Raw genomic sequence first — 14,467 nt, 5'->3', positions numbered from 1 at the left:
TGTACATAGTATTCCAATCTCAATAATAAATCTACCCGTCAGTGTCAGTTACTGTCAGAGTCACTGTCCCTGTCAGACCGTCACAGGACACAGTGGAGAACAAGGATCTCCGTCCTCCGAACAGAGGAGGGGAGAACAGCCAACAATTTGCCTATCACCTACTCTAATCGGCACTTCCGCACCACAACATCCGAGTCGAGACTTTGAAGATCGTCGGTGGGAAAAGGTAAATCTTCTTGTGTATTTACCTCTGGGTATCACTGTTTGTGCTGGGTTTGGAGTACTGTACACAGTACAATTGGGAGATGGAAAGAAAGAAACACATTATTGTGTTTTTTTTGGTTTATCTTCAAGATGTAGATGCTTGCTTTCTTCCACCTACCTTACCTTAATATATACTTCCTGTATGGTGTAGTTGCAACTATACATACTCTTGTCTGGAGTAAGCCAAGTCCAGATCAAACAAAGTAAACAAAAACAACCAAGAACCCCAGTTCTATAGCGGCTACATACTCTGTTAGACCACTACGTATGTAGCCCTGATTCTTTTCTGATTCTTTTCTTTTCAAGAAAATCTCCTACCCTACGGTGATCTCGGTCCCAGACCAGACCAGACCAGAGTCCAGACAGCCAGACCCGACCCGACCCAACCCAACTAGAGTAACTAAAACAAAACCAACCCCCACAAACAAACAAACAAACAAACAAAAACGCAAGAAAGAAAATAATATCCAGCCCTAACCCACTAACACTAACCCACTAAGCACAAGACAAGGGCTAGTCTCCTGGGTCGTTAGTTGCCTAGGTCAATTCTCCAACTTTCTTAACTCTTGAAGTAAAAGAAGATGAAATTGAAACCACCCCTACCTACCACTCTACCACCTACATACAGTACCTAAGTAGACTACCTTACACCGTAGACAGGGCTACCTACTCTACCTACCGACCGACCGACAACCGACCCTTGTCTATTCGAGACAAGGCAAAAGTGGAGACACGGGAACGCCTGCATAAGCCATGGATAGTTAGGAATAGTTATACTGACCTGACTGTATGTACTTTGTAATTATTTCATGAGTTGATTACACATACAGATTTAGCACAGTTAACTTGGTTGGTAGGTAAAAGTATAGTTATTAGACGGTAAGTGAATAAGTAGGTAGTAAAATAAGTAAATAAGTAAACAAGACCCCCAAAAGCCCAGACCAGACCAGACCAGAAACAAAGAAATAAATAAAACCCTGTGATCCAACGGAAGAAAAACAACCCGGCGCCAGGACCAAGGTAAGATCAAGGTTTTTTCAAGGTAGGTTAGGGTCATCTGGAGAATGCCGATGATCGATGATGATAGTGGTGGTGGTTCAGGTTTGACCGTTTGACCATGAACAGGTTTCGTGCACACCCCTCTTCTTTCTTCTTCTTCCTTGTTATTTGTCTGGGTGTGTCGTTTTCTTTCTTTTCGTCGATAGTTGGGGTTCTTATGGTTTGATGGATGGAATGGAATGGAATAGAATATTGAATAGTATGTTACTTAACTCGTACTGTATCGACAACAGTGTCGGTAGAAAGAGGGGTCGCCGGGTCGGCTCTGATGAAACCCATGATACCCTCCTCCATTGGTTACAGACAGGGTGATGGTGAGGGTGAAAGTGTTTCCTCATCGTTTCTTTCTCCTCCTTTCTCCTCGAGTTATGGTGTTTGAAAATGGAGTTTAGTGTTTGACAACTCTCTCGCACGTTTTTCATTCCATTTATTTTAATTTTTCTCGCCCAAATCATCAAACCGACCGGGATCATTCAAGGCGACATCGGCATACCTGCAAAAGAAGAGACTCTACATACCCATGGTACACCGGCAATATAACATTCCACCCCAACAGAGGTACCCTATAGGAAATATCTGAAGTGAGATCCCTCGCGGTAGGAAGAAAAGTCAGCCGAAGGTTTCTATCGATTGACTTTAAATGAGCTTGTTGGGGCGCGCCTCCCTGTGTCAGTACTCAGTAGTCGATGATAACCACAGTATCTACTGGAATGAATAAATCATGCTTGAATCAGAGGGCAAAACATACATGACCTCTAACGTAGGTATCTTCGTATTACTTACTTACTTCCAGCTTACTTCCACACCAGCCTCCCTCCGTGTGTAGTAGCCCTGGGCGTGGAGCAAAAAGCAATTAAAACCATACTACGACTACGTACGCCGACAACCATCTTCCCCCACCTCATGCCCCCCCCCTCCCCCCCAGGATCCCCCCATTCGAAAACATAATAGGTCGAGCAGTTAAGGGGACGCAAATTAAAACAAATTGAGCTCACTGGCAAAGTAACGTGGTTTATGAATTTTATGTGTAAGAAAAATTCTACCGAACCACGTAAAGCCAGCCGGCTAACTCGTTCGCTGCATGCATGTTGCCTAAAGAGGGCAACGGTCGGATCTGGCTGGCTCTCTGCCTCTGTCTTAAGGGGAGAGGGGAGAGGGGGAGGAAACGGGAAGAATGGGGTGGATGTGGTGATGGTGGTGGACTACATTTTACTCTTGCTCCTAGGCCTATTTCTAGCTATTTCTACTTCTCGGTCCTTCCTACACAGGATGGAAGGGGATAATGAGGTCTTGCCCTAGTCGACAGGAGAAATCTTCCTACCTAAGGGAGAATGAGCGTACACGCAGCGAAAAGTGAGAGATCACAGCACACTCCCATCCTAGATCCTGTCTACCAAACTGATGGGTAAGTACGGAGTACGGAGTACAGTAACTACTAATTGAGGTACTCTATTATACTCCACGCTCTATTCTACCGACAGGACCACCCGTACTCCGAAATATCTTCCTTACCGAAGCCCACTAGACATGCATGAAACTAAGGTCGAATCGAGGCTCAAAGACAAAGAAGGAAACCTCCGGATCTGCCGTGGGTCACCGCTTGGGATTTATTCTCGATTATTTGGTGTGGTTACATTACCTTACTTGTCTAGTTTCTGTCCCTACAGACGAATGGGATCAATAAGTTAACCATAGACAATAGTAGAGAGTCAGAGAGCGAGAGATTCTACTCTGCTCTGCTCGCCTAGATCTTAATAGCAGAGGTTACCTCACCGCAATAAAGTCCAAACAGTCCAGACCGAAGAAGGCAGAAAATTGGAGAAACAGACCAAGTCGGCAGAAAAAAAAAAGAAAAGAAAAAAAATAGTTGTGCAAAGGCCCGAGACAGATCCAAAAAGGCGGATCCCCTTCGGCAGCACGGAGCAGGGTCTAGAAGTCTAGACGTCAATCCGGACCGGAAATGGGCTGTGGGTTTCGGATCGGGCGATGCAACTTATTGGGTGGATATGGGGCCAATCACGCTGGTAGATTTCCCTCTCTTTTTTGGTTTTCATTTCGCTCGACCCAGGACTGTGAAGGGATGGAGGTGGTCGACGTCTGTCGATTTTTGGAGGTTCTCCCTTCTTTTTCTTGAATTTAGGCGGCGCTGAGGGGGGATTTTTCTTAGTGAGGAGAAGTATACCGAGGCAAGAGAATGAATGATCTTGTAAAGGTACATACAACACAATGCTTAATGCAGTCACTAAACCTGGTTACAATTGTACATACTACATGTACATACAAAGTAAATTGAACCCTGACACCTAAGGATTATGGTTATCGTCTTGGTCCCTGTCAAAGCAGCCGAGAGCCGGCTGATTTGCCAATGTTTCGTTTTCATCTGGACAGCCTTGAAGCGAAGATTCTAGACTCTGTCTGGAGACATCGTCATCCTACATGGCACAGGACATTAATATTATTTTATACACCTACACCGTACTTACACCGTATGTATACACCGTGTACATAATCTGAGTCAGACATGAACCCTGAATCCTGAGACAGGTATGACGGGGGTACTCCGTAGAAGAAGCAAAAGAAGCTAGGGTGGAAGCAGAGAGGTCCAGATAGACTGACGTAGGGATCGGTCTGACCCTTGGAGGGATCAATTTACGTTGAGCTGAGCGTCTGGCTAGTTTATACGCTATTGCTCGACCGCCATTCTTATTTATTTTAGTTGAATAATTTTCTGTCCTCCTGTCCAGTTTGATTTTATCTGGGTCCTTCCCACCTCCCATCAGTCTGCTGCAAGAAAAAAAAAAAAAAAACTAGCGATTATTGGACCAGGGACTATTTTCCGGGACTCCTCAGTGCGTCACATTCTTTTCTACCGACCCTGTCAAAGAAACTAGTCGATAATAATAATGTTAACGACGAGGATGATAATCTGGTTGTACAACCAACACACGCAGTAGGTTTCTTTGTCTGGATGATATCGATCAGTCATCTGGCGGCGATGGCGTTCCCAAGGAGGCGTTGATGGCGCTGATCGGCGTAAAGCAGGTATGTAAATGTAACTAATAATACCACCGATCCCCATGCCGGAGCAAGTCGAAGGATTTACACCTGCCGTTTTTTCATTTTTATTTTTTTTTTCTTCCTTTCCCCCCTCTTCGGTACCTGCTTTGGCCACTTTGACAAAATGGCATCCTATCTGTCAACCGGATGATCGCATCTTGACTGGCAGTGAGGATCATGGCAGAGGAAAAAAAAAGGGTCAATCATGCCATTAAACTCATGATTAAATAAGTTATTTAATATCCACCCCGCCGAATTCATCATCATCGGAATCATCCTCATCTATTCCAAACCGCCTTTCCCCCCAATTTCCCTAACCTGTCAAACCGCTTTTCTCTTTCCAAGGGTCCATCGATCTCCCATTCCAGTCAGGTCGAGGAAATGGTGGGTCTGTTGCTATCATTCTTTTTTTTTTTTTTTTTTTTTCCTGGCTGTCTTTTTGCCCCCCTCCCTCAACCCAGACCGCCGACGAAAGACAAAAATGAAGGGAAGGGAAAAAATAATGATGACTGTGTAATGGTTGTTACGGTACGGCTGGGTCTTTTGGACACGACCTAGCCCCGATCAGCCACTATGAAGGGCCTAGACGAGTCGGAGGGGGCCTATGACTAGCATTGGGTCCCCGTTGGATCATCGTATTGGGAGATGCCAGGCTGGAAGGATTGCCCGCGACCGACCGAGACCTTTAGTACATACAATATTTGGGAGGTGCCAGACAGCATTGTATAGAGCATCTGTCAAAATGAGATAGACATGAGATTGAAGGAATTCCTTGACATAAAATATTAGAGGATCTAATATGATACTCCGAATAATCAATAAAAGAAAATAAAAAAGACGGTAACGGGATTACACCGACAGGAGCACAAGACGAGCGGTCCTCGTGTCATGGATTCCCCAATCAGGCCAAATCAGGCCAAGGCCGCCCGGTCTAGAACGCCGGTGGAAAGTCGCAGCCCGAGGAGCGCTTTAGAGGGTTCAGGTTCTGCCCTTTGGGTCAACGCCTTTTCCTGGGCGTCATTCTTTCGGCCTTCCTGGCGCCCGTTGTCTTTTCTCTTGCTTCTCCTACTCCTCTGGTTAATACTTACTTGCCCGTCTCTTATCCGACCTCGAAGCTTTTTCCCTTCCCTCTTTCTCTTCCCAATCTCCCTTGTCTTTCCCCACTGTGTATCATCATTATCATCCAAAACCTCCACTTCTTTTTTCCCTCTCGTTCCTCTCTCTTCCTGCCGCGCCGCCGCTTCTCTCCTCCTCTCTTTTTTACTCAAGCCACTTCCACTCTTCAACTCGCTTTTCCCCGACCGTCCCTCTGATTCTTCGACCCTGCTCCATCCGTCGCCCGACATCCCGCCATTAACCCATACACCTCTTCCGTCCTCTCTCGACTGTCACGATCTTCTTTTCTTCCTTTCACTAAACGACCATAATCGCCGTTACCTCCCTCCATCTAATCCGTCAAAACCGGTTTTGGAGGATTTGTCTTTATTGCCAGATTATCATCGTGGCCTGATTCTTTTTGACTTGGAGAGATTGTTTGGCGTCCTGCAGATCACCACCTTCTCCCCCCTCCTCCTCCCTCCGTCTCTTTCTCTCTCGTGGCTCTTCGCCCGGACATCAACATAGCCTGGATGAATCAGTCACAGTGTCATGGACCATATCGGCCTGACTCTCTGGTGCAAGATTTCCCGGCTATGCGTTCGTCATACTCGTCAAACTCACAATTTTCTTTCAACCGGAGTTCATATATGCCCAGGGGCGTCGGTTCGCCGCATCAAGGAGTCGTGACCAACCTGGAGCAGCAGGATCCCAACCAATTAAGCCCCATCTCACCTGATCAACAACAAAATCCGCAGTCACTGCAACCACAACCACCAACGTCCCGAGACACGGGCTCGAGTCGATTGAAACGGCGAGCTTCGCAAGGGTCCCTTCTCACAAAACCGTCTCCCGTCTCCCGGTTTCTCTCCAAGAGCAACGCTTCGTTACATCTCTCCTCTTTTGAACACCTCGGCCTTTCCGCCAAATCCGCCGGTCGAATCGAATCGCGGACGCAATCGGAGGAGCCTATTTCTCGCTTCTCGCCTTCTTCTTCGACGGCATCGAGTTCGCTGGCGGCTCGAGCATCTCAGTCTTCCTCCGCTGTGTGGGATCTCTCGGCCCAAGGCGATTACCCGTCCACTCTCCCTCCCACTCCTCCAGAAGACGAAGAGCACGTAGCGTGGGATCCCAAATCCAACATGTTATTGTTCGAACCTCATATGACCCGGGAACCTGGGCCGATGCCCATGGACGAGGGTCCCAACATGGACAGCACACCCGCAGGCGCCTCGTCAGACAGCCTAGGCAGTCCGTCCGACCAGCTGTCGAATGTGTCGCCTTCCAGTTCAGGAGGCAGTCCGGGGCCATCTGGTGAAATGGATTGTGACCATAACACATGGTTAGAGACTGGAATCGACGCAGCAGGTAAGATTAGACCGCAGAGTGGAAAAGGCGTTGCTCATGATGGCTGACTTGATTTCCATAGTATCGTCTCTGCCATTCTCGAACGCCCGCGGTGAAGCAGTCAAGGTTGTGTCTCAGATGCTTCCCTATCCACGCCCGGCCGATAAGCACGTCCCCACGAGCGAGGACGTTTTCGCTGGCTTGATCCAAGCCGTTCAGCATCGACTGCAACATGGACAGTCGCCATACATCAACATCACCCATGCCGTTCCCGAACAGTTCAACCTCTCCAACCTTCCTTGCTCTCCTCCTACCACACCCCGATCCATGTTCCCGGCGGACGACTACTTCAACTCGACCGTCTTCTCCAGTGCGGCCGTAGTATCCGCTTATCACGATTTCCGAGGCCCCATCAAACCGAAAGCCTCTCACTTTCCCATGCCCATCGTTCCGCCGTTCAGTGTACATATCTCGGTTCTGGAACGGTATATCCCGCCATCATCGGCACAGGAGTACAAAGATCTTTTCCAACCCCACCGACCGTCCTTTTTGGTGGATCGGTTGTGTGAGCTGTCCCCTGATGGTGGCTCACTCCTGTTTATTTACCCCACCCGACGCGGTGGCTCAACTTTCAAGTCCCAATTTCTAGGACCGATCCTCGACCCTCTTCTGCGGCAGCTTGTGGTGGTCAACGAACTGTCTGCCGACATTGGACGGTATCTGGGCAAGCTGGCCTCAGTTTCTTATATGGAAGATTTCGACACGATGCGAGATAATCTGGCCCAGCTCTGTGATAACTTGAGTTCGTCAACCTCGCGGTTTAGCATTGCCGATGCTCGGAAAGGCAGCGCCCGACCGGATCGTAATGTCTGGACCGAATGGTATATCCACCAGGAAAAGAGCCGGATAAAGGATGTGCTCAGCCTGTACTGGCAGAACGGCCGACGGCTTCCCGCCAGCAAGTCGGTGTCGAACCAAACGACAAACTATATGTTGCAAGACAAAGAAGTGACGTCCGCTATGTTGTTGGGCGAGATCCTTGATGGGATCCGGAAACGACCCTACGGCGAAGAGATGGAGCCTCGTGATGGGATTGAACTCGGAGTATTTGTGATCCGTCGGTCCCACTAAAGGAGAGTGCCTTAAAGAGGGATGATCGGTCGGGTCTACAGTATTCCGAGAATCATCCGGAGGTCGTTTGATTACAACTCAAGCCCGCCACCGCGTTTTCCCTTTTTACATTTTTCATATTATTTTTTTCTATTGTCTGGTTTTCCTTTTACCTTCATCTCTTCATTGGATATACTATGGTGATTACAAAAAAGGGTGGCTCGGACGGAACTGGCGGCGTCTTTTGATTGTGGCATATATAACTTGGTTCACATTGGGGAGTCCACAAGTCGGACCGGCTTTTTTTGCGGTTTTCTATTACATTTTTTGATTTCTTTGATCGGATAAATACCCAGGATGTTTGTGATTTATGGTTATTGAAGCGAGACGAACTAGCATGGTTTATTTAGAACATGGACATATACGATCCGAATGAGGACTGACAGATGATATGAATGGAAGTGAATTGTGTGAGACTTGTTGACTCGAGACTGCGTAATGTGATATATCTTATTAGCCCTCATACTACGTAGAGCATTTCTCTACTCATGAAAAACGACATCACGAAGGCGGTCAAAAATGTCCCCGACGCTAGACTGTTTTGGGCCCGCGGCCGGATTCCCGCTTTCTGCTCCATCACCAGTTGTGTTTCTCTGCGTCCTCACTTCCTCTGCTTTTTTCTTGGTCTTTTTGTGCCGTCTCGCTAGTTTGCTGCTTATGCGTTTTCTTCTTGCCTGTTTCCATTTGCGTATCTGTCCATGATTATATCTGCAGATTCCATCCCATCTACCCACTAAGCAATTCCTTCTCTCCCCCTCTCCCCTCTCGAGGTAGCAGGACCTCTTTCTCCATTGTCAGCCAGCTAGTATACACCGACTAGCCATGGCGTACTCGCCTGCCCCTGCCTCCCCTGGCCCCAATAATGGTGGCCCAGCGCTCCTCAACAGTCTACACTCGAGAGGCCGCTCGACGAGTCCCCCGACCAGCGTCCCTCTATCCAAGCGAGACAAACGGCGCAGTGCGCTCCAAGAGCGTCTCCAGGACCTGACGGCCTCGTTCAGCCAGAATAGAGACACCCAGTTCCGCCAGCAACTGCACGCCCTGCAGTGTGATATGACTCTGATCAACAATGCCGATCTCTACTCCCCCGGCCCGCTCCCCGACTCCGCGGACGACATCGCGAAGTTGATTGAGAATACCGTGGGTGGGGGCAAGTTCGCCAAGGAGATGGCGAGTCTGGCGGGCATGTGGTACTCGCGGTTTGTGCAGGAGGTTAATCAGGTGAAGGCTGATAAGGATGCGGATTTGGCGATGTTGGCGGTAAGTTTTATTTTTCCTTTCTTGGGTCTTGGGTTAAGAGGGTATGGGATGACAAGCTGACGTGAATTAAAGCATCGACATGATAGTAACCTGGATCGATTTACTCGTGAATATTCTTTCCGGATCCATTTTGCCGAAGAAGAATACAAAAACCTCTCCTCTACTCTCCGCGAACGACTCGTGCAGACCATCTCGAGCAAACGCGCTCGTCTGATGCGTGAGAAGGAGCAGTTGGATATCGCCGATACCAACGCTCTTCTGCTGCACCCCAATCAATTCAGTATCACCAACCCTGCCAGTCCCGGCGGGATCCACGGGAACCGGAAGACCCGTCATACTCGCCACCGAGTCGACTTGGATGAGTTGGGCAATGGCATTATATCTGAGATCAATAAGAGGAAGCGCAAGGCGCCGGAGGAGGATGTCGGGTCGCCGGTGCGAGAGAGCGGCGCGGCAGCAGGCACGGCGGCGGCGACATCGTCGTCTGCCCCGGCCGAGCGCGCCAAGGCGCAACTGGCCCAGCAGCAACAGGCGCCGTTGTATTCGATCAACTCCCTGTTCACCGAAAAGGAGCTCAGCGCCCACGCCAACCAAGCCCACGTTGCCACCGTACATTTCTTCTCGACCTCCAAGCGTGGCGGCGATCAGCCGTCCGGCACGGCGACGAACGGCAACAATACCGACACGGAGGAGGCTTCCGGCGTGGATGGTACGGGCGCCGAGGACAACGGTACCCCGGCGACCGACATGGCTCGCACGGCCAGTCAGAATTACCATGCGACGCGATCCACGCGCGGACATGGGAACCATGCGCTCAATGCGCTTGCGGAACTGTCGGACAAGCCGGCGGTCCGGCCCAACTTGCCGTACAACATCCTGGCCAATTACCACGCGCGACCCAGCAACAACGGCGCGCCCCCATTGCCTCCGCTGATGAATGAAGAAGTCGACGACGACTGGGCTCGTCTGCAGCGGTTGAACGCCAAGCCGTCGGGCTATTTCGACAAGAACCTGGTGCATTTACTGGTGGAGCCCGTTCCGACCGAGACGGACGGGGTCCCGACCAACCCGAACCGATTCAGCCTGTTGCATCCCGACTTTCCCATCGATATGGGCATGCATCTGTATCCGCTCAAAGGCAGCGACGACAGTTACGGACAAGAGCGTACGAAAAAGGCCCGAGCGGGCTAAATTGCTCGACTCAGAATTACTGCTTTTTATATCGAACCTGGATATAATTGATCGATTGGGGCGTTTTACTTTTCTTTTTATTGGCGTGCAAGGACAAGGCGTGTGGATGTACAGCACAACCCGTGCAAGTACGAGTTACCAAGTACAGGCAAAGGATGGAATAGGTTCAAATACCAGAGGCGTTTGTTTGTTGTTTGTCTGTTTGGTCGGTTGATTGGAAAGCAATTGGAAACCTGAGACTCCAGAAGTTATATCATATCAAGGCATCACGATATACGGGATTGATTGACTAACAGATCAACTAGTTGTTGGCTAGCTGGCTGGCTGGCTTGTTTGAGACGGTGAATTCCTTTTCCTTTCTCTTTGTGTTTCTTTTCTGTGCTTCTTCATCTCTATCTTATCTTCTATCATGGGATTGTACTTAATTGGCGTATATGGTTGCTTACTTTGACTTGTTTTATTTGGTTCGTTTGCTTGTTCGACGTGACTTGACTTGACCCGACCTGACTCTTTACGGTTCCTACAGTATAAAGCCGATAGATCGGTACAAATATGATTTTATGTATGGTTTTGAAGTGGGTAGATTTCATCTGTCGCTCTTCTGTCTTTAGTCTACTGTGGCTTGGCTAGCTAGCTATCTAATCTCATAAGATTCTCGGAGGATTGATTCTACAGTATACCTACCTAGAGATTTCCATGGGTGCTATCAAATTCCACCGTTTCCTAAGGACTGACAACCTGAATGAACGGCAGATTCGAAGAGTATTAAGGGTTCTAATTCTATAATCGCTTTATCGATTAGAGCCATATTGATTGTTCGTCAGGTGGGGCTGGTCGTCAGGTGATCCAAGACGGGTGATAAATCATAAACCCAGCCTTGGCACATCTTGATCCACCTGGCTAACGGGATCGGCTCTTCGCTCCATCATCGGAACAGAAGTCCACTAATCCAATCTTCTTAAAGTGTTAATAGAATGTGTGGATGCGGCTGGTTCAATAAATCCCTCAGACGCGCAGCTATCTACGGCACCGTCTATCAAGGGCGGCCTGGACGCCTTCGCGCGTAGCTTCCAAACAAGCTGCGATAGCCTAGGCATTGCAAGACCATTCGATCCTGCAGCTCTAGAACAGCAAAAAGGTGAGCTTGACATGTTATCCGGAATCCGATTCTTCTAACACAAGAGCAGATTTCAAAGACCTATTGGTCAACTTCGTTTTCGCTCTGCAGCACCTCCCTGCTAGTTCTCATTTACCTTCAACGATTGGCCAAGGGACATTTCGGAACGACCTTCGGCGGTTCATATCAGTCGTCGATTCGGAGGAGTTCGAGATACGGCGGATCATTTCACTACTCAATGCTGTCCTGGATGCCGAAGCAGACGAGGTTATCTGGCGTAGAGCTTACGGAGTAGTCGTTGAACCGACCCCGCCCCGGAGGCCGCTTCCTTCTCTAGGCCAGACACCGTATTTTCATACGACAAGCAACTTTGTCAACTCGTGGGAGCATCACAAATACGTAGATACCGTGTTGAAGGAGGAACTAGGATCTATATGCATCGACGTTCGGAATTTTGCGGACGTTTTCTTCGGAAATATAGATGGATTAGAGGCAGCGAGCGCTATAATAATGCGTCGTTGTACGGATGGCGATGAACCTCTATACAATGATTCAACTGGTCGGCGAGGCTGGCCATCAGACGCACAAGAAAAGGACGTTCTACAGTGGCTGACTAGGACGGTCGATTCGTTTCGCAAATACCTCAAGGAAACTGATATCGACCACGGGAGCTTTGAAGACAGAAGTATCTTGGCACGGCCGTCTCAGCCGCTACAGGGATCGATAGCGAGTCGGAAGCTGGACGCTGCAATCGTTCGCCACCAGCAGGCCCAGCGACCGCAGAGAATGCATTGGTCACAAGTCTTGGTCGCAGGCGAGTTGAAAAGCAACCCAGCTCTTGATACTGTTTCAAGGACTTGGCGCGATCTGGGTAGATACGTGAGAGAAGTGTTCACTGCCCAGGAAACGCGTCGGTATGTGTTCGGTTTCACCCTCTGTGGGTCTATAATGAGGCTATGGAAGTTCGATAGGGCGGGGGCGATTGCATCGGAGGCTTTTGATATCCTCAGGATGCTCTTAGATTCATATCAACGTTTGTTGGATATCTTTTGATGAACGATCAACAGTTGGGACACGACCCAAGCATCCGGTCCTCTCCCGACGGTACACAATTCATCGAGATTACTCGCAACGGAACCTTAGAACGCCTTATTCTCGATGAGCTGATGAAAAGGAGCTCCTGTATTGCTGGCAGGGCTACAACTTGTTGGAAGGCCCATCGCGAAGGAAGCTCTAGACTGCAAGGTCACGAACATTGCAAGACATTACTTCCACGAGACGGTCCGCATCGCCGGTGGGCCCGATGACACACTGACTGGCATTCGGCGTGGCATTGATCTGTCGCAGGCGAAATTCCACAATCAAGATCGCAGCGACCCATCTATATTAGAAAGTGGAGAATCATGCGGCCCGCAAGCCTGCCAGGATCGCAAGTATGCGGGACGGAAGAGATCATCAACCCATATCGCTTCCGGTGCAGCGCTGCCCGCTAGCAAGCACAGTTGCTCGAATTCTCGAAGCAAATCTGGATGTAACCCTGTCGTCCAGAACCGAGTGCACCGGCGTGTGATTGTCCAAGACTACGGAAAGCCGCTCCACAAGGCTACGTCCCTTTCTGCAATGCTAGCTGCCCTGGAAGGTTGTTTGGAGGGATATAACTCACTATATACGAAAACAGGTCTTCTACAAGGCGACATATCTATTGGCAATCTTCTCATGAACGAAGAGAACGAGACTCCTTGGCCTTCTTTCCTCATAGATCTGGACCTCGCGATTCGGGAGAAACGAGACCAGCCGTCCGGTGCACATGGAAAGACTGGAACGAGAGCCTTCATGCCCATAGCACAATTGCTGGGTGATGAGCTCACCTTTCTTCACGGCTTAGAGTCATTCTTCTGGGTGCTCTTCTGGGTTTGTATCCATTTCAATGGTCCGAATGACACCGGACGGGTAGTTAAAGAGTTCGACGAATGGAACTATGTTAGCACGGAGGATCTAGCTAAACTAAAGCTGGGAACGGTCTCGGACGACGAGATTTTCAAGAACACTATGGACAAATTTACGGAATACCACCAACTGTTGAAACGGTGGGTTGATGAGTTGCGAAGGGTGATTTTCCCTAATGGGAAGATCCGGAGAGAGGATAACAAAGGTGTCTTTTCCCGAATGCTCTCGATACTGCAAGCTGCGAAAAAGGCGTTGGAAGTCGTATAGGCTGTATATAGATTGAGAGCACGTTGGGGCCTGGTCTCTACTTCTCATGTTTTGCTATTTTTTTTTTTTTTGGTTTCTCTGTAGATAGACTCTTATAATTGACTGACTTCGCAGGACCGGGTGCCAACTAGTTAGGTACAGCAGGCAGGCAGGCACGTTATGTTTCAGACCCTATCATTTCAGTTAATAGGAGCACGAAAGAAGAGAGGTGTGTGGGCCGAGGGCAGAGCGCGATTTTTCTCATTCTTATTTGTATCCCACTTTGCTTTGCTAAGCTCATGAGGAGAAACTTTGTTTCGATAAGCAACTTAGAGGGATAGGCGGTCCTTGTGATGGCGGAGTTTGGATTCCCATAGTATCTACCTACCCACGTCACTAGAGGTGTTGAATTGGTAGATATCTGATTCATCTTTATAGATGGATTCAAGTGAGGTGAGAATAGAATAGGCTATCTACGGATGCGAATAGTGAGATTACTCGCTCAGGGGGGGACTCAGTCTTTCTGCTCACAACTTCGTATTCTCGGTGATCGCCTCAGGCTGCTCAGATCTCAGGTCTCAGGTCTAGGTAGGTACTCAGTGGCAAAAGGCAGTGAAGGGAGGGCAATAAAACGGCCAGACTAGAAAGAAAAAAAAAAAAAAACCCCAGTATGAGAATGAGGCGGCCGAATCTTCGTTTCTTGTTATTTCTTTC

The 14,467-nt window shown here is 48.9% G+C and overlaps 3 protein-coding genes across 3 annotated transcripts; all 3 read left to right on the top strand.

Moving 5' to 3' along the window:
- Positions 1 to 6,125: 6,125 nt before the first annotated feature.
- Positions 6,126 to 7,953, top strand: LDX57_001907 (uncharacterized protein; the record flags this gene model as incomplete). Its single annotated transcript, XM_046083554.1, has 2 exons — positions 6,126 to 6,843; positions 6,905 to 7,953. 2 exons carry the CDS (start codon positions 6,126 to 6,128, stop codon positions 7,951 to 7,953), a joined length of 1,767 nt encoding a protein of 588 aa, XP_045939511.1.
- An 861-nt stretch (positions 7,954 to 8,814) lies between these two features.
- On the top strand, positions 8,815 to 10,443 carry LDX57_001906 (Sds3 domain-containing protein; the record flags this gene model as incomplete). Its single annotated transcript, XM_046083553.1, has 2 exons — positions 8,815 to 9,252; positions 9,325 to 10,443. The coding sequence occupies 2 exons, from the start codon at positions 8,815 to 8,817 to the stop codon at positions 10,441 to 10,443; spliced, it is 1,557 nt and encodes a 518-aa protein (XP_045939510.1).
- A 2,833-nt stretch (positions 10,444 to 13,276) lies between these two features.
- LDX57_001905 (uncharacterized protein) lies at positions 13,277 to 13,774 on the top strand (the record flags this gene model as incomplete). Its single annotated transcript, XM_046083552.1, has 1 exon — positions 13,277 to 13,774. The coding sequence occupies one exon, from the start codon at positions 13,277 to 13,279 to the stop codon at positions 13,772 to 13,774; it is 498 nt and encodes a 165-aa protein (XP_045939509.1).
- Between the last annotated feature and the right edge of the window lie 693 nt (positions 13,775 to 14,467).

The sequence above is a fragment of the Aspergillus melleus genome, assembly GCF_016097325.1.
Source record: "Aspergillus melleus strain CBS 546.65 chromosome Unknown contig1, whole genome shotgun sequence".
NCBI lineage: Eukaryota > Fungi > Ascomycota > Eurotiomycetes > Eurotiales > Aspergillaceae > Aspergillus > Aspergillus melleus.
Note: the sequence above shows the minus strand (reverse complement) of the source record. Positions and strands in the feature narration are given on the sequence as shown.